At 68.0% G+C, this 18,194-nt stretch overlaps 2 protein-coding genes and 1 long non-coding RNA gene across 11 annotated transcripts; 2 read left to right on the top strand and 1 right to left on the bottom strand.

Annotated features, from left to right (window-relative positions):
* Positions 1-58: 58 nt before the first annotated feature.
* TOMM40L (translocase of outer mitochondrial membrane 40 like) lies at positions 59-6,173 on the top strand. 4 transcript variants are annotated; one of them, XM_086866445.1, is made up of 9 exons: positions 59-255; positions 1,819-1,886; positions 1,960-2,052; positions 3,443-3,544; positions 4,291-4,396; positions 4,481-4,603; positions 4,686-4,762; positions 4,838-4,940; positions 5,021-6,173. In XM_086866445.1, the coding sequence occupies exons 1-9, from the start codon at positions 168-170 to the stop codon at positions 5,158-5,160; spliced, it is 900 nt and encodes a 299-aa protein (XP_086722571.1). In that variant the 5' UTR covers positions 59-167; the 3' UTR covers positions 5,161-6,173. The 4 variants fall into 4 exon arrangements, with proteins under 4 accessions (XP_086722571.1, XP_086722574.1, XP_086722573.1 ...); XM_086866448.1 differs by having other exon boundaries at positions 64-255; positions 4,507-4,603; XM_086866447.1 differs by having other exon boundaries at positions 70-255; positions 1,794-1,886.
* Positions 6,174-6,324: 151 nt separating this feature from the next.
* Positions 6,325-7,414, top strand: LOC147648825 (uncharacterized). Of its 2 annotated transcripts, XR_015279950.1 has the most exons (4): positions 6,325-6,358; positions 6,460-7,163; positions 7,214-7,253; positions 7,284-7,414. It is a non-coding gene; the product is annotated as an uncharacterized LOC147648825 (long non-coding RNA). The 2 variants fall into 2 exon arrangements; XR_015279949.1 differs by lacking the exon at positions 7,284-7,414 and having other exon boundaries at positions 6,460-7,103; positions 7,134-7,231.
* A 10-nt stretch (positions 7,415-7,424) lies between these two features.
* On the bottom strand, positions 7,425-17,299 carry NR1I3 (nuclear receptor subfamily 1 group I member 3). 5 transcript variants are annotated; one of them, XM_086866419.1, is made up of 9 exons: positions 17,013-17,299; positions 16,177-16,396; positions 14,801-14,931; positions 13,853-14,151; positions 11,348-11,529; positions 11,120-11,265; positions 9,443-9,559; positions 7,907-8,009; positions 7,648-7,826 (listed from the first exon to the last, which is right to left on the bottom strand). In XM_086866419.1, the coding sequence occupies exons 1-9, from the start codon at positions 17,161-17,163 to the stop codon at positions 7,697-7,699; spliced, it is 1,479 nt and encodes a 492-aa protein (XP_086722545.1). In that variant the 5' UTR covers positions 17,164-17,299; the 3' UTR covers positions 7,648-7,696. The 5 variants fall into 5 exon arrangements, with proteins under 5 accessions (XP_086722549.1, XP_086722545.1, XP_086722548.1 ...); XM_086866422.1 differs by having other exon boundaries at positions 11,348-11,385; XM_086866420.1 differs by having other exon boundaries at positions 7,661-7,756.
* Positions 17,300-18,194: the final 895 nt, after the last annotated feature.

Raw genomic sequence — 18,194 nt, 5'->3', positions numbered from 1 at the left:
CTCCGGCGGCTCCGGAGGGGTCTCATTCCTGCGCTTTCCCGCCCTCCCCGCTCAGCCAATGAGCGGCGCGCGTTGCCCGCGGCCAAGATGGCGGCGGCGCCCCCCTTGAAGGCGCTCCGGGCGGCGCCGCCCGCGATGGCGGCGGCCGGCGGGGGCCCGTAGGGGCCATGGGCAACGCCGAGGGCCGGGCCCCGCGCCGGGCCGAGCCCCTCCGCAACCCCGGCAGCTTCGATGAGCTGCACCGGCTCTGCAAAGGTGCGCCCGCCGCGGGTAACGGGGACAGCGGGGCTGAGGGGGAACCGTGAGGGGACGGGGGCGGTCCTGAGGGGACGGGGGGGACAGAGGGGCCGTGAGGGGACAGGGGAGGACAGAGGGGGACAGAGGGGCCGTGAGGGGACAGAGGGGGACAGGGGGGGACAGAGGGGCCGTGAGGGGACAGAGGGGGACAGGGGGGGACAGAGGGGCCGTGAGGGGACAGGGGGGGACAGGGGGGCCGTGAGGGGACAGGGGGGGACAGAGGGGGACAGGGGGGCCGTGAGGGGACAGGGGGGGACAGAGGGGCCGTGAGGGGACAGAGGGGGACAGGGGGGGACAGAGGGGGACAGAGGGGCCGTGAGGGGACAGAGGGGGACAGGGGGGGACAGAGGGGGACAGAGGGGCCGTGAGGGGACAGAGGGGGACAGGGGGGGACAGAGGGGGACAGAGGGGGACAGGGGGGGACAGAGGGGGACAGGGGGGGACAGAGGGGCCGTGAGGGGACAGGGGGGGACGGGGGGGGCAGGGGGGACGGGGGGTGTCCTGAGGGGACAGGGGGGGACAGAGGGGCCGTGAGGGGACAGAGGGGACGGGGGGTGTCCTGAGGGGACAGGGGGGACGGGGGGTGTCCTGAGGGGACAGAGGGTGACAGAGGGGCCATGGTGACAGTGGGGGGTGGCAGCGGTGTCCCCTGAGGGGCTGGCCCGGAGGTGGCAGTGCTGTCCCCACAAAAGGGGTCGTGGGTGTCACCTGGGGGGTGACAGCCGTGTCCCCAGGGGGGGGTGACAGCCCATCTGGGGGGATGACAGCCATGTCTCAGGCGGGTGACAGCCCATCTGGGGGTCACTGGGTGTCCCCAGGGGGGTGACAGCCTGTCTGGGGGTGACAGCTGTGTCCCAGGCGGGTGACAGCCGTGTCTGGGGGTGACAGCGGTGTCCCCAGGCGGGTGACAGCCGTGTCTGGGGGTGACAGCGGTGTCCCAGGGGGGTGACAGCCTGTCTGGGGGTGACAGCGGTGTCCCCAGGGGGGTGACAGCTGTGTCTGGGGGTGACAGCTGTGTCCCAGGGGGGTGACAGCCTGTCTGGGGGTGACAGCGGTGTCCCCAGGCGGGTGACAGCCTGTCTGGGGGTGACAGCTGTGTCCCAGGCGGGTGACAGCCTGTCTGGGGGTGACAGCGGTGTCCCCAGGGGGGTGACAGTGTGTCTGGGGGTGCCAGCTGTGTCCCAGGCGGGTGACAGCCTGTCTGGGGGTGACAGCCGTGTCCCCAGGCGGGTGACAGCCGTGTCTGGGGGTGACAGCTGTGTCCCAGGCGGGTGACAGCCTGTCTGGGGGTGACAGCTGTGTCCCAGGCGGGTGACAGCCTGTCTGGGGGTGACAGCCGTGTCCCCAGGCGGGTGACAGCCGTGTCTGGGGGTGACAGCGGTGTCCCCAGGGGGGTGACAGCCGTGTCTGGGGGTGACAGCGGTGTCCCCAGGGGGGTGACAGCTGTGTCCCAGGCGGGTGACAGCCGTGTCTGGGGGTGACAGCGGTGTCCCCAGGCGGGTGACAGCCGTGTCCCCCCAGAGGTGTTCCCGCCGCAGATGGAGGGGGTGAAGCTGATCGTCACCAAGACCCTGAGCAGCCACTTCCAGGTCAGGGAGGGGACAGCTGGGGCGGCCGTCCCCGCGTGTCCCCTGTCCCCTGTGACCCCCGCTGTCCCCACAGGTGACACACACGGTGCACATGAGCACCCTGGGCCCCTCCGGCTATCGCTTCAACGCCACCTTCGTGGGGGACCGCCAGCTCGGGCCCACCGAGGTGACACCGCGGGTGGCAGCGGGCTGGCCGCGGGTCTGTGGTCACCCTAAAGCCACCGCTGACACCGGGGCTGTGGGGTCATTGTGGGCATCTCTGACCCCGGGTGGCCTTGGGGTCATTGGTGGCCCTGGGGCTATGGGTGGTCCCAGGTGGCTCTGGGGTCATCAGTGGTTCAGGGGTCATTGGTGGCCCTGGGGCTGTGGGTGGTCCCGGGTGGCCTTGGGGTCATTGGTGGCTTTGGGGCCATGGGTGGCCTTGGGGCTATGGGTGGTCCCGGGTGGCCTTGGGGTCATTGGTGGCTTTGGGGCTATGGGTGGTCCCGGGTGGCCTTGGGGTCACTGGTGGTCTCAGGGTCATTGGTGGCTCTGGGGCCATGGGTGGTCCCGGGGTGGTGAGTGACCTCAGGGTGGTCAGTGGCCTTGGGGTCATTGGGGGTCTTGGGGTTATGGGTGGTCCCAGGTGACCCTGGGGTTGTTGGTGACCTCAGGGGTCATTGGTGGCCCTGGGGTCACCGGTAGCCCTGGGATCATTGGTGGTCCTGGGGTCATTGGTGGCTCTGGTGTCACTGCTATCCCTGGTGTCACTGCTAGCCCTGGTGTCACCGGTAGCCCTGGTGTCACCGATGGCCCTGGTGTCACCGGTAGCCCTGGTGTCACCGATGGCCCTGGTGTCACCAGTAGCCCAGGGGTGGCCGCTGACCCCAGGCTGACCAGTGGCCCCCCCGTGTGCGCGGGGGGCGTCGTGCCGGGCCAGGCGTCAGCAGGACGGGTGTGGGGCTGTCCCCACGGGGCGGTGGCTGTCCCCGTGTCACACGGCGCTGTCCCCACGTCACACGGTGCTGTCCCCACTGGGTGGTGGCTGTCCCCATGTCACATGGCGCTGTCCCCACGTCACACGGCGCTGTCCCCGTGTCACACGGCGCTGTCCCCACGTCACACGGCGCTGTCCCCATTGGGGCGGTGGCTGTCCCCATGTCACACGGCGCTGTCCGCACGTCACATGGCGCTGTCCCCGTGTCACACGGCGCTGTCCCCGTGTCACATGGCGCTGTCCCCACATCACACGGCGCTGTCCCCACGGGGCGGTGGCTGTCCCCGTGTCACATGGCGCTGTCCCCGTGTCACACGGCACTGTCCCCGTGTCACACGGCGCTGTCCCCACGGGGCGGTGGCTGTCCCTGTGTCACACGGTGCTGTCCCCACGGGGCGGTGGCTGTCCCCGTGTCACACGGCGCTGTCCCCGTGTCACACGGCACTGTCCCCACGTCACATGGCGCTGTCCCCGTGTCACACGGCACTGTCCCCACGTCACACGGCGCTGTCCCCGTGTCACACGGCGCTGTCCCCGTGTCACACGGCGCTGTCCCCGTGTCACACGGCGCTGTCCCCAGGCGTTCCCCACGCTGCTGGCTGACATGGACAGCGCTGGCAGTCTCAACGCGCAGGCCCTGCAGCTGCTGGCCCAGCGCCTCCGCGCCAAAGCCGTCTTCCAGGTGAGCCCGGGACAGCCGGGAGTGTCCCCTGTGTCCCCTGTGTCACCTGTGTCACCCGTGTACCCATCAGTGTCACCTCTGACACCTGTGTCACCTGTGTGTGTCACCTGGTGTCACCTGTGTCCCTGGTATCACCTCTGTCACCTGTGTCACCTGTGTCCCCACCATGTCACCTCTGTTACCTGTGTGTCCCCGCGGTGTCACCTCTGTCACCTGTGTGTGTGTCCCCATTGGTGTCACCTGTGTCCCCCACGTGTCCCCATCGGTGTCACCCGTGTCCCTATCGGTGTCACCCGTGTCCCCCGTGTGTCCCCATCGGTGTCACCCGTGTCCCCTGCGTGTCCCCACTGGTGTCACCCGTGTCCCCACTGGTGTCACCCGTGTCCCCCGTGTCCCCTGGTGTCACCCGTGTCCCCATTGGTGTCCCCGCGTGTCCCCTGGTGTCACCCGTGTCCCCTGGTGTCGCCCGTGTCCCCGCATGTCCCCTGGTGTCCCCCGTGTCCCCTGGTGTCACCTGTGTCCCCGTGTGTCCCCTGGTGTCACCTGTGTCCCCATTGGTGTCACCCGTGTCCCCTGGTGTCACCCATGTCCCCCGTGTCCCCTGGTGTCCCCCGTGTCCCCTGGTGTCACCTGTGTCCCCGTGTGTCCCCTGGTGTCACCTGTGTCCCCATTGGTGTCACCCGTGTCCCCTGGTGTCACCTGTGTCCCCTGGTGTCACCCGTGTCCCCCGTGTCCCCTGTCTCCAGACCCACCAGGCCAAGTTCGTGACGTGGCAGTTTGACGGCGAGTACCGCGGCGACGACTGCACGGCCACGCTGACCCTGGGCAACCCCGACCTGCTGGGCGGCTCCGGTGAGCGCCGGGCGGGGGACACGGGTGACACCACGGGGGGGGTGACACGGCGGTGACACCGCTGAGGCCGCGCTGTCCCCGCAGTGATCCTGGTGGCGCATTTCCTGCAGAGCGTCACCGCCCGCCTGGTGCTGGGCGGAGAGCTCGTCTACCACCGGCGCCCCGGCGAGGAGGGGGCCATCCTGACGCTGGCAGGGAAATACTCGGGTAGGGGACACCCTGGGGACACCCTGGGGACACCTTGGGGACACCTTGGGGACACCTTGGGGACGCTGGCTCTCTGTTGCAGCCCCCAATTGGGTGACGACGCTCAACGTGGGCTACGGGGGGGCTCACGCCAGCTACTACCACCGGGCCAACGAGCAGGTGGGTGTCCCCCGTGTCCCCCCGCGGCGTCCCCCGCTGTCCCCAAGCCGCCGTCACCGCCGTGTCCCCGTGCAGGTGCAGGTGGGGGTGGAGCTGGAGGCCAACACGCGGCTGCAGGAGACCACCTTCGCTTTCGGCTACCAGCTCAACCTGCCGCGAGCCAACGTCGTCTTCAGAGGTGGGCCAGGGCTGCCGGTGGCTCCTGTCGGCGGCTGTCACCTCCTGGTGGCACTCAGCTGTCCCTGCTGTCCCCCTCAGGGCTGCTGGACAGTAATTGGAGCGTTGGGGGGGTGCTGGAGAAGAAGTTGCCCCCCCTGCCCGTGACGCTGGCCCTGGGCGCCTTCCTCAACCACTGGAGGAACCGGTTCCACTGCGGCTTCAGCGTCACCGTGGGCTGAGGGGACAGCGGGGACAGCGGGGACAGCGGGGACGTGGCACCGTCCTGCTCAGGGAGACACCGGGCCGGGCCCTGCAGGTGCCACAGCGGGGACACGGCGGGCTGGGGACAGCGAGTGACAGCGCTGCGGGGGACGGGGGGGACCGCGCGGGGATGGGGGTCCCCAGTGTCACCGGTGCCACCTCATGGAGGTGGCTGCTGCCATGGGGCTGGGGGTCCCCAGTGTCCCCAGTGGGGCTGGGGGTCCCCAGTGTCCCCAGTGGGGCTGGGGGTCCCTGTTGTCACCAGTGCCACCCTCTGGGGGTTGCTGCTGCCATGGGGCTGGGGGTCCCCGTTGTCCCCAGTGGGGCTGGGGGTCCCCGTTGTCACTGGTGCCAGCTGCTGGGGGTCCCCAGTGTCCCCAGTGCCACCCCATGGAGGTGGCTGATGCTGTGGGGGGCTGGGGGTCCCCAGTGTCCCCAGTGGGGCTGGGGGTCCCCGTTGTCACCAGTGCCACCCCATGGAGGTGGCTGATGCTGTGGGGGGCTGGGGGTCCCCAGTGTCACCAGTGGGGCTGGGGGTCCCCAGTGTCACCGGTGCCACCCTCTGGGGGTAGCTGCTGCCATGGGGCTGGGGGTCCCCATTGTCCCCAGTGGGGCTGGGGGTCCCCAGTGTCCCCAGTGGGGCTGGGGGTCTCCGTTGTCCCCAGTGCCACCCCAAGGAGGTGGCTGCTGCCGTGGGGCTGGGGGTCCCCATTGTCCCCAGTGGGGCTGGGGTCCCCAGTGTCCCCAGTGGGGCTGGGGGTCCCTGTTGTCACTGGTGCCAGCTGCTGGGGGTCCCCAGTGTCCCCTGTGGGGCTGGGGGTCCCCAGTGCCACCCCAAGGAGGTGGCTGATGCCATGGGGCTGGGGCTCCCCAGCGTCACCAGTGCCACCCCCCTGGGCGATTGTCCCCAGCACCACAGCAGCCGTGCCTCAGTTTCCCCGCAGCCACACAGCGGAGAGAGCCCGGATAAATAAAGGAGCTTTACTCTGTGCCCGGTGGGGGGACCTGGATGTGGGGTGACATGGGGTGACGTCGGGTGCCATGGGGTGCCATGGGGTGCCAGCAGGTGCCATGGGGTGACATGGGGTGCCATGGGGTGCCTTGGGGTGCCTTGGGCTGCCATGGGGTGCCATGGGGTGCCATGGGGTGCCATGGGGTGCCTTGGGGTGCCATGGGGTGCCATCGGGGTGCCATCGGGTGCCACGGGGTGCCATCGGGTGCCACGGGGTGCCATCGGGTGCCATGGGGTGCCATGGGGTGCCAGCAGGTGACATCAGGTGCCATGGGGTGCCATGGGGTGACATCAGGTGGCAGCAGATGCCATGGGGTGCCATGGGGTGCCACGGGGTGCCACGGGGTGCCATCGGGTGACATAGGGTGACATCGGGGTGCCATGGGGTGACATCAGGTGGCAGCAGATGCCATGGGGTGCCATGGGGTGGCCATGGGGTGCCATCGGGTGACAGCAGGTGCCATGGGGTGACATCAGGTGACATCAGGTGCCATGGGGTGACATCAGGTGACATCAGGTGCCATGGGGTGCCATGGGGTGACAGCAGGTGCCATGGGGTGCCATGGGGCGCCATGGGGTGCCAGCAGGTGCCATGGGGTGCCTTGGGGTGACATCAGGTGCCATGGGGTGACATCAGGTGACATCAGGTGCCATGGGGTGACATCAGGTGACATTGGGTGCCATGGGGCGCCATGGTGTGCCATGGGGTGCCTTGGGGTGACATCAGGTGACATCAGGTGCCATGGGGTGCCATCGGGTGACATCGGGTGACATCAGGTGCCATGGGGTGACATCAGGTGGCAGCAGATGCCATGGGGTGGCCATGGGGTGCCATCGGGTGACATCGGGTGCCATGGGGTGCCACGGGGTGCCAGCAGGTGCCATGGGGTGCCATCGGGTGCCATCGGGGTGCCACGGGGTGCCATGGGGTGACATCAGGTGCCATGGGGTGCCAGCAGGTGCCATGGGGTGACAGCAGGTGACATTGGGTGCCATGGGGTGCCATGGGGTGCCAGCAGGTGCCATGGGGTGACATCAGGTGCCATGGGGTGCCATGGGGTGACATCAGGTGACATCAGGTGACATCAGGTGCCATGGGGTGCCAGCAGGTGCCATGGGGTGCCATGGGGTGACAGCAGGTGACATCAGGTGCCAGTAGGTGCCAGCAGGTGCCATGGGGTGCCATCAGGTGACATCGGGTGCCATCGGGTGCCATCGGGGTGCCAGCAGGTGCCATGGGGTGACATCAGGTGCCATGGGGTGGCCATGGGGTGCCATCGGGTGCCATCAGGTGCCATCGGGGTGCCATCGGGGCGCCACGGGGTGCCATGGGGGTGCCACGGGGTGCCATGGGGTGATGTCGGGTGCCACGGGGTGCCATGGGGTGCCATGGGATGACAGCAGGTGCCATGGGGTGACATCAGGTGGCAGCAGATGCCATGGGGTGCCATCGGGTGCCATCAGGGTGCCACGGGGTGCCATGGGGGGCGGTGGCGCTGGGCTCAGCTGATGATCTCGGAGAGCAGCGGCGTCATGGCCGACAGGTCCTGGATGTGCAGGATCTGCCGGGTGTTCTCCAGCATCAGCGTCTGCAGCTCCGTCAGCAGCAGCAGCAGCTTGGCGTACAGCAGCCTTGGGGACACAGACGGGGGGCGCGGTGACAGTCCCCAGCGGCCCTGGGGACAGCGCCAGCCCCGGGCCCCGGGCCCCACCTGCCCTCCTTGGGGGGGTGCTGGTGCTCGATGTAGCTCTGCAGGGTCAGCGCCAGCTTCTCCTGGAACTCGTCGATGATGTCGCGCTGGGCGATGCCGTGGTCTGGGTGGGGGCGAGGGGACATCAGCGGGGCCTTGGGGACAGTGGGGTGTCCCCGTGTCCCCTCCCTTGAGAGCGGGGTGTTCCTGTGTCCCCTCCCCTGACAGCGGGGTGTCCCCGTGTCCCCTCCCCTGACAGTGGGGTGTTCCTGTGTCCCCTCCCCTGAGAGCGGGGTGTTCCTGTGTCCCCTCCCCTGACAGCGGGGTGTCCCCGTGTCCCCTCCCCTGACAGCGGGGTGTTCCTGTGTGCCCTCCTCTGGGGACAGTGGGGTGTCCCTGTGTGCCCTCCTCTGGGGACAGCGGGGTGTCCCCGTGTCCCCTCCCCTGAGAGCGGGGTGTTCCTGTGTCCCCTCCCCTGGGGACAGTGGGGTGTCCCCGTGTCCCCTCCCCTGAGAGCGGGGTGTTCCTGTGTCCCCTCCCCTGGGGACAGTGGGGTGTCCCCGTGTCCCCTCCCCTGAGAGCGGGGTGTTCCTGTGTCCCCTCCCCTGGGGACAGTGGGGTGTCCCCGTGTCCCCTCCCCTGACAGCGGGGTGTCCCTGTGTCCCCTCCCCTGGGGACAGTGGGGTGTCCCCGTGTCCCCTCCCCTGGGGACAGTGGGGTGTCCCCGTGTCCCCTCCCCTGGGGACAGCGGAGTGTTCCTGTGTCCCCTCCCCTGACAGTGGGGTGTCCCCGTGTCCCCTCCCCTGGGGACAGTGGGGTGTCCCCATGTCCCCCTGTCCCTGTCCCCGAGCTCACCGGGGGAGAAGAGCAGCATGGGATGTCCCCCTGTCCCCATGTCCCCCTGTCCCCATGTCCCCATGTCCCCATGTCCCCATGTCCCCGTGTCCCCGAGCTCACCCGGGGAGAAGAGCAGCACGGGATGTCCCCATGTCCCCATGTCCCCATGTCCCCATGTCCCATGTCCCCATGTCCCCTGTCCCCATGTCCCCTGTCCCCCTGTCCCTGTCCCCGAGCTCACCGGGGGAGAAGAGCAGCATGGGATGTCCCCATGTCCCCATGTCCCCATGTCCCATGTCCCCATGTCCCCCTGTCCCCATGTCCCCTGTCCCCTGTCCCCGTGTCCCCGAGCTCACCCGGGGAGAAGAGCAGCATGGGATGTCCCCATGTCCCCATGTCCCCGTGTCCCCATGTCCCTGTCCCCGAGCTCACCGGGGGAGAAGAGCAGCATGGGATGTCCCCATGTCCCCTGTCCCCATGTCCCATGTCCCCATGTCCCCATGTCCCCATGTCCCCTGTCCCCATGCCCCATGTCCCGTGTCCTGTGTCCCCTGTCCCCTGTCCCCGAGCTCACCCGGGGAGAAGAGCAGCATGGGATGTCCCCATGTCCCCCTGTCCCCATGTCCCCTGTCCCCGTGTCCCCTGTCCCCATGTCCCCTGTCCCCATGTCCCCCTGTCCCCATGTCCCCTGTCCCCATGTCCCCGTGTCCCCGAGCTTACCGGGGGAGAAGAGCAGCATGGCCTGCAGCAGCGCGTACTCGGCCTCGTGCAGCCGCAGCCGCCGCAGGCTCTCGTGGAACTTGAGCAGCGGCTCCAGGTAGATCTGCTGGAACCCGGCTGGGGGTCCCCAAAATCCCAGAGTCAGCCTGGGGCACACCTGGGCACACCTGGGGACACCTGGGCACACCTGGACAACACCTGGGGACACCTGGGCACACCTGGACAACACCTGGGGACACCTGGGCACACCTGGACAACACCTGGGGACACCTGGGCACACCTGGGCAACACCTGGGGACACCTGGGGACACCTGGGGACACCTGGGCAACACCTGGGGACACCTGGGCACACCTGGGGACACCTGGTCAACACCTGGGGACACCTGGGGACACCTGGGGACACCTGGGCACACCTGGGGACACCTGGGGACACCTGAGCACACCTGGGGACACCTGGGCACACCTGGGCACCACCTGGGCACCACCTGATCACACCTGAGTACACCTGGGCACACCTGGGCACACCTGGTCAACACCTGGGCACCACCTGAGCACACCTGATCACACCTGAGTACACCTGGGCACACCTGGGCACACCTGGTCACAGCTGGTCACCACCTGAGCACACCTGGGCAAACCTGAGCAAACCTGGGCACACCTGGTCAACACCTGGGCACACCTGAGCACACCTGAGCACACCTGGGCACACCTGGGCACACCTGGTCAACACCTGGGCACACCCAGTCACACCTGAGCACACCTGGGCACACCTGAGCACACCTGGGCACACCCAGTCACACCTGAGCACACCTGGGCACACCTGGGGATAGCTGGGCACACCTGGGCACACCTGGGCACCACCTGGTCAACACCTGGGCACACCTGGGCACACCTGGCCACTCCCGGTCACACCCGGTCACTCCCAGTCACACCTGGTCACACCTGGCCACCCCTGCCTCGTGTCCCCAAGCGCTGTCCCCACCCTGGGGCGTGGCTGTGACAACACCCACCCCTGTTCTTTGTCCTGTCCCCCTCCCACCCCACACCTGTCCCCAGGTGTCCCCAGCTGTCCCCAGCTGTCCCCAGGTGTCCCAGGTGTCCCAGGTGTCCCCAGCTGTCCCCAGCTGTCCCCAGGTGTCCCAGGTGTCCCAGGTATCCCCAGGTGTCCCCAGCTGTCCCCAGCTGTCCCCAGGTGTGTCCCCAGGTGTCCCCAGGTGTCCCAGGTGTCCCCAGGTGTACCCAGCTGTATCCGCAGGTGTGTCCCCAGGTGTCCCCAGGTGTGTCCCCGGCTGTCCCCAGCTGTCCCCAGCTGTCCCCAGGTATCCCCAGCTGTCCCCAGCTGTCCCCAGGTATCCCCAGGTATCCCCAGGTATCCCCAGCTGTATCCCCAGCTGTCCCCAGCTGTCCCAGCTGTCCCAGCTGTCCCCAGGTGTCCCAGCTGTCCCCAGCTGTCCCCAGCTGTCCCCAGGTGTCCCAGCTGTCCCCAGCTGTCCCCAGGTGTCCCCAGCTGTCCCCAGCTGTCCCCAGCTGTCCCAGCTGTCCCCAGGTGTCCCCAGCTGTCCCCAGCTGTATCCCCAGCTGTCCCCAGGTGTCCCCAGGTGTGTCCCCAGCTGTCCCCAGCTGTCCCCAGCTGTATCCCCAGCTGTCCCCAGGTGTCCCAGCTGTCCCCAGCTGTACCCAGCGCCCCGTCGCGGATGGTGTAGCAGCGCTGGCCGCACTCCCAGGCCTTGGTGGCGGCGTTGAAGACGGTGTTGAAGCGGATCTGGCAGATCCCCAGCGTGGCCCCTTTCAGCAGCGAGATTTGGGTGTCCAGGGGCAGACCCCTGCCGGGAGGGGACACACAGGGTGACACCGTGCCAGGCGGTGACACCGCGCGGCGCCCGGCCGCGTCCCCGCCGCGCTCACCTGAACACCGGGATCTCCTTGGCGAATTTGATCACCTGCTGGATCATGAAGGTGCTGAGGTCGGCGAACTGCGGCAGCAGCGACACCACGTCCGGCGCCTGGCACGGTGACAGCCCCGCGGTGACAGCCGGGCCCGGCGCGCCGGGCGCCACCAGCCGCACGCTGGGCTGGGGACACGGCGGCTGGGGACACCGTGGGGACAGTCAGGACATCAGTGGGGACAGTCAGGGTAACCGTGGGGACAGTCAGGACATCGTGGGGACAGTCAGGGTAACCTTGGGGACAGTCAGGGTAACTGTGGGGACAGTCAGGACATCAGTGGGGACAGTCAGGGTAACCGTGGGGACAGTCAGGACATCAGTGGGGACAGTCAGGACATCATGGGGACAGTCAGGGTAACCGTGGGGACAGTCAGGACATCGTGGGGACAGTCAGGATAACTGTGGGAACAGTCAGGGTAACCGTGGGGACAGTCAGGGTAACCTAGGGGACAGTGAGGACATTGTGGGGACAGTCAGGACACCATGGGGACAGTCAGGACACCATGGGGACAGTCAGGACATTGTGGGGACAGTCAGGATAACTGTGGGGACAGTCAGGACATCAGTGGGGACAGTCAGGGTAACCTTGGGGACAGTCAGGGTAACCTTGGGGACAGTCAGGACATCGTGGGGACAGTCAGGACATCAATGGGGACAGTCAGGGTAACCGTGGGGACAGTCAGGACATCAATGGGGACAGTCAGGACATCGTGGGGACAGTCAGGACATCAATGGGGACAGTCAGGGTAACTGTGGGGACAGTCAGGGTAACCTAGGGGACAGTGAGGACATTGTGGGGACAGTCAGGACACCATGGGGACAGTCAGGACACCGTGGGGACAGTCAGGACATCAATGGGGACAGTCAGGATAACTGTGGGGACAGTCAGGACATCAGTGGGGACAGTCAGGGTAACCTTGGGGACAGTCAGGGTAACTGTGGGGACAGTCAGGGTAACCTTGGGGACAGTCAGGACATCAATGGGGACAGTCAGGATAACCGTGGGGACAGTCAGGACATCAATGGGGACAGTCAGGATAACTGTGGGGACAGTCAGGACACCATGGGGACAGTCAGGGTAACCTTGGGGACAGTCAGGACACCGTGGGGACAGTCAGGATAACCGTGGGGACAGTCAGGACATCAATGGGGACAGTCAGGATAACCGTGGGGACAGTCAGGACATCAATGGGGACAGTCAGGATAACTGTGGGGACAGTCAGGACACCATGGGGACAGTCAGGGTAACCGTGGGGACAGTCAGGACATCAATGGGGACAGTCAGGATAACTGTGGGGACAGTCAGGACACCATGGGGACAGTCAGGACATCGTGGGGACAGTCAGGGTAACCGTGGGGACAGTCAGGACATCGTGGGGACAGTCAGGATAACTGTGGGAACAGTCAGGATGACTTTGGGGACAGTCAGGACATCGTGGGGACAGTCAGGGTAACTGTGGGGACAGTCAGGGTAACCGTGGGGACAGTCAGGACATCGTGGGGACAGTCAGGATAACTGTGGGGACAGTCAGGACACCATGGGGACAGTCAGGGTAACCGTGGGGACAGTCAGGACATCGTGGGGACAGTCAGGACACCATGGGGACAGTCAGGACATCGTGGGGACAGTCAGGGTAACTCTGGGGACAGTTGGGGCATCGTGGGGACACTCAGGACACTTTCGGGGGGCATCGTGGGGACAATTGAAGCATCTCTGGGGACATTGAGGGCACCCGTGGGAGCGGCTGTGTCACCCGCGGGGACAGTGGGGACACCGGGGAGCTTGTCAGGGTCACCTTTGGGGACAGCCAGGACACCCACAGGGACGGCCAGGGGACAGGGGTGTCCCCGGTGGGGACAGGGTGGGGACAGGGGTGTCCCTGGTGGTGACAGGGGTGTCCCTGGCGGTGACAGGGTGGTGACAGGGGTGTCCCCAGTGGTGACACGGGTGTCCCCCGGAGGTGACAGGGGTGTCCCCAGTGGTGACAGGGGTGTCCCCGGCAGTGACAGGGGTGTCCCCGGTGGGGACAGGGTGGGGACAGGGGTGTCCCTGGTGGTGACAGGGGTGTCCCCGGTGGTGACAGGGTGGGGAGAGGGGTGTCCCCGGTGGTGACAGGGTGGTGACAGGGTGGTGACAGGGTGGTGACAGGGGTGTCCCCGGCGGTGACAGGGTGGTGACAGGGTGGTGACAGGGGTGTCCCCGGCAGTGACAGGGGTGTCCCCGGCGGTGACAGGGTGGTGACAGGGTGGTGACAGGGGTGTCCCCGGCAGTGACAGGGGTGTCCCCGGTGGAGACAGGGTGGTGACAGGGTGGTGACAGGGGTGTCCCCGGCAGTGACAGGGGTGTCCCCGGCGGTGACAGGGTGGTGACAGGGCGGTGACAGGGGTGTCCCCGGCGGTGACAGGGGTGTCCCCGGCAGTGACAGGGGTGTCCCCAGCGGTGACAGGGGTGTCCCCAGCTCACCCAGCAGTGCGTGAACTGGGCGAAGCTGGAGTCGAAGGTTCGCTGGTGGGCGGCGATGAGGAGCGCGATCAGCTCCTGCTGCTCGGCCGTCAGTCCCTGCTGTCCCCCGGGCTGTCCCCCGGGCTGTCCCCCGGGCTGGCCCTGCTGTCCCTGCTGTCCCTGCTGTCCCCCGGGCTGTCCCTGCTGTCCCCCGGGCTGGCCCCCGGGCTGGCCCCCGGGCTGTCCCTGTTGTCCCCCGGGCTGTCCCCGCTGTCCCCGCAGCTCCCGCCGCCGCCGCAGCGCCTCCTCCGACATGATCACTGCCACCCCCGGCACCGCTGTCACCGCCGGCGGGGACAGCGAGCGGGGACACCGCTCCCGTCCTGTCCCCTCCCCGAGCCACCCCCGCTGTCCCTCTGTGTCCCCCTGTCCCCTCCCAAACCGCTTCTCCCTGTCCCTTGTCCCCTCCAGGTCCCCTTTATCCCACCCAGGTGCTCCCCCGTCCCTGTCCCCGCTGTCCGGGTGGCGTGTCCCCATCGCCGCCAGGTGTACCCCGTGTCCCCTGTGTCCCCTGTCCCCATCGCCGCCAGGTGTCCCCTGTGTCCCCTGTGTCCCCTGTCCCCATCGCCGCCAGGTGTCCCCTGTGTCCCCTGTGTCCCCTGTCCCCATCACCACCAGGTGTCCCCTGTGTCCCCTGTGTCCCCTGTGCCCATCGCAGCCAGGTGTCCCCCGTGTCCCCTGTCCCCATCACCGCCAGGTGTCCCAGGTGTCCCCTGTGTCCCCTCTCCCCATCACCACCAGGTGTCCCCTGTGTCCCCTGTGTCCCCTGTGTCCCCTGTGTCCCCTGTCCCCATCACCGCCAGGTGTCCCAGGTGTCCCCTCCCCCGCCGTGTCCCCCGTGTCCCCTCCAGCTCCTCCGTCCCCCGTGTCCCCGCGGGTGTCCCCGCGGGTGTCCCCGCTGTCACTCACTGTCCCTCCTCATGCCCACGGCCAGGCACTTCTGCAGGCGGCAGGCCTGGCATTGTCGCCGCTTGGCCTTGGTGACAGGGCAGCGCCGCGCCAGGGGACACGTGAAGCGGCTCCCTTTGAGGATGGAGCGCCTGCGGGGACACGGGGACAGCGCGGGGCCCACGCGCGGGGTGGCAGCGGCTCCGTGGGACCGTCCTGTGCCACCGCCTCCCACCCAATGTCCCTTTGTCCCATCCTGCTTTGTCCCTCCCTGTCCCTTTGTCCCTTTGTCCCATCCCGTCCTTTCCCGTCCTCTTTGTCCCTTTGTCCCACCTTGTCCCCACCTTGTCCCACCATGTCCCCACCTTGTCCCCACCTTGTCCCCACAGTGTCCCCACCTTGTCCCCACCTTGTCCCCACCTTGTCCCCACCTTGTCCCCACCTTGTCCCACCTTGTCCCCACAGTGTCCCCACCTTGTCCCCACCTTGTCCCCACCTTGTCCCCACCTTGTCCCACCTTGTCCCCACCTTGTCCCACCTTGTCCCCACCTTGTCCCCACCTTGTCCCACCTTGTCCCCACCTTGTCCCACCTTGTCCCCACCTTGTCCCCACCTTGTCCCACCTTGTCCCACCTTGTCCCCACCTTGTCCCCACCTTGTCCCACCTTGTCCCCATAGTGTCCCCACCTTGTCCCACCTTGTCCCCATAGTGTCCCCACCTTGTCCCACCTTGTCCCACCTTGTCCCACCTTGTCCCCACCTTGTCCCACCTTGTCCCCACAGTGTCCCCACCATGTCCCACCTTGTCCCCATAGTGTCCCCACCTTGTCCCACCTTGTCCCCATAGTGTCCCCACCTTGTCCCACCTTGTCCCACCTTGTCCCACCTTGTCCCCACCTTGTCCCACCTTGTCCCCACAGTGTCCCCACCTTGTCCCACCTTGTCCCACCTTGTCCCACCTTGTCCCACCTTGTCCCCACCTTGTCCCACCTTGTCCCCACAGTGTCCCCACCTTGTCCCACCTTGTCCCCACCTTGTCCCACCTTGTCCCCACCTTGTCCCCACCTTGTCCCCACCTTGTCCCACCTTGTCCCACCATGTCCCACCTTGTCCCCACCTTGTCCCCTTTGTCACATCCCACCCTGTTCCCTTACGCCATCCCACCCTGTCCCCACGGTGTCCCCGCGGTGTCCCCGGCTATCCCCGGCTGTCCCCGCAGAGTCCCCGAAGTGTCCCCAGCTATCCCACCCTGTCTCCACGGTGTCCCCGGCTGTCCCCGGCTGTCCCCGCAGTGTCCCCGCGGTGTCCCCGGCTGTCCCCGGCTGTCCCCGCGGTGTCCCCGGCTGTCCCCGGCTGTCCCCGCAGTGTCCCCGCGGTGTCCCCGGCTGTCCCCACACCTGAAGAAGCCCTTGCAGCCCTCGCAGCTCATGACGTGGAAGTGGTACCCGTTGGCCTTGTCCCCACACACGGCGCACACTTTGTCCCCGTCGGGCTCCGTGTCCCCAGGGGTGTCCCCAGGGGGGTCCCCAGGGGTGTCCCCAGGGGGGTCCCGGGGCCCGCGCTCTGTGCCCGGGGGGCTGGCCAGGGACACCCCTGGGGACACCCCTGGGGACACCCCTGGGGACACGGGGACAGCGCGGGGTGACACACGGCCACCACCGCCTCCCGCCCCGCGTCCCCTCCAGGTGTCACCCTGTCCCGCGGGGCTGTCACCCGCGTCACCCCGCCCGCCACCACCGTGTCCCTCCACCCGCGGTGCTGTCACCCGTGTGTCCCCGCCGGTCCCCGAGTGTCCCCTCCAGTCCCCGAGTGTACCCCGCTGTCCCCTCCTGCCCCCTCCTGTCCCCTCCTGTCCCCCGCTGTCCCCTCCTGTCCCCTGCTGTCCCCTGCTGTCCCCTCCTGTCCCCACTGTCCCCTCCTGTCCCCTCCTGTCCCCTCCTGTCCCCTCCTGTCCCCGCTGTCCCCTCCTGTCCCCCGCTGTCCCCCGCTGTCCCCTCCTGTCCCCACTGTCCCCTCCTGTCCCCGCTGTCCCCTCCTGTCCCCTCCTGTCCCCGCTGTCCCCCGCTGTCCCCTCCTGTCCCCTCCTGTCCCCCGCTGTCCCCCGCTGTCCCCTCCTGTCCCCCGCTGTCCCCTCCTGTCCCCGCTGTCCCCTCCTGTCCCCTCCTGTCCCCTCCTGTCCCCGCTGTCCCCGCTGTCCCCTCCTGTCCCCTGCTGTCCCCGTCGCTGGCGGTACCTGAGCCGCTGTCCCCCGCTGCAGCCGGTGACGGGGGATTGTCCCCACACGCTGAGGGGACACCGGGTCCCCGAGAGTCCCCGAGTGTCCCCGAGTGTCCCCTCCGGTCCCCGAGTGTCCCCTCGTGTCCCCCTCCGTGTGTCGCATCCATTCCCCGCGTGTCCCCAGGAAGGGCCCGCTGGAGTTTGAACCTTGAACTTGAGCGAGGCGGGGACAGGCGGGAGGAGGGGACAGAGGGGACAGAGGGGACAGAGGGGACAGGTGGCACCTGGGGGGACAGGAGGGAACAGAGCGTGGGGCGGGAGGGGACAGAAAGCGGGGAGGAGGGGACAGGTGGCACCTGGGGAGAGGACAGGAGGGGACAGGAGGGGACAGAGGGGACAGGAGGGGACAGGAGTGGACAGGTGGCACCTGGGGGGGGACAGGAGGGGACAGGAGGGGACAGGAGGGGACAGGTGGCACCTGGGGAGAGGACAGGAGGGGACAGGAGGGGACAGAGGGGACAGGAGGGGACAGGAGTGGACAGGTGGCACCTGGGGGGGGACAGGAGGGGACAGGAGGGGACAGGTGGCACCTGGAGGGGACAGGTGGCACCTGGGGGGGCGGGACAGGAGGGGACAGGAGGGGACAGGAGGGGACAGGAGGGGACAGGAGGGGACAGGTGGCACCTGGGGGGGGACAGGAGGGGACAGGAGGGGACAGGTGGCACCTGGGGGGGCGGGACAGGAGGGGACAGGAGGGGACAGGAGGGGACAGGAGGGGACAGGCATGGCAGCTGTGAGGGACAGAGGGACACGGGGACAGGCGGGGGACAGACAGAAGCAGAGGGGACACGCCGTGGGGACAGGCGACAGTCACACCTGCGTGCTGAGGGTGGCACGCGGTGATGGCCGTCCTGTCACCGCTGTCCCCACAGGAGCTGTCACCGCGGGGACTGGCAGTGTCCCCATCCCTGTCCCCAGGTGTCACCCCCAGCAGGAGGGTGGCACTGGGGGGGCTCACGGTCACCCTGCTGTCCCCACACTCCCCTGTGTCCCCTCGTGTCCCCTGTGCCACTCCCCGAGTCCCCCCCGTGTCCTCTCGTGTCCCCCCCTCAATCTCCTCAATGTCCCCAATGTCCCTCAATGTCCCCCAATGTCCCCAGTGTCCCCAATGTCCCCAATGTCCCCAATGCCCCAGTGT

The sequence above is a fragment of the Cyanistes caeruleus genome, chromosome 30 (assembly GCF_971803275.1).
Source record: "Cyanistes caeruleus chromosome 30, bCyaCae1.hap1.1, whole genome shotgun sequence".
Classification (NCBI taxonomy): Eukaryota; Metazoa; Chordata; class Aves; order Passeriformes; family Paridae; genus Cyanistes; species Cyanistes caeruleus.
This window is presented reverse-complemented; position numbering and strand designations above follow the sequence as displayed.

What these genes read in the sequence shown, in the direction of transcription:
- TOMM40L (XM_086866445.1), top strand. Translation starts at nt 168, where the DNA reads ATGGGCAACGCCGAGGGCCGGGCCCCGCGCCGGGCCGAGCCCCTCCGC. An exon ending in GCTGCACCGGCTCTGCAAAG is followed by an intron (nt 256 to 1,818) that starts GTGCGCCCGCCG and finishes GTGTCCCCCCAG; the next exon opens with AGGTGTTCCCGCCGCAGATG. An exon ending in ACCACCGGGCCAACGAGCAG is followed by an intron (nt 4,763 to 4,837) that starts GTGGGTGTCCCC and finishes GTCCCCGTGCAG; the next exon opens with GTGCAGGTGGGGGTGGAGCT.
- NR1I3 (XM_086866419.1), bottom strand. Translation starts at nt 17,163, where the DNA reads ATGGATGCGACACACGGAGGGGGACACGAGGGGACACTCGGGGACCGG. An exon ending in CGTGGGCATGAGGAGGGACA is followed by an intron (nt 14,152 to 14,800) that starts GTGAGTGACAGC and finishes CGGGGGTGGCAG; the next exon opens with TGATCATGTCGGAGGAGGCG. An exon ending in CATCCGCGACGGGGCGCTGG is followed by an intron (nt 9,560 to 11,119) that starts GTACAGCTGGGG and finishes GGGGACCCCCAG; the next exon opens with CCGGGTTCCAGCAGATCTAC.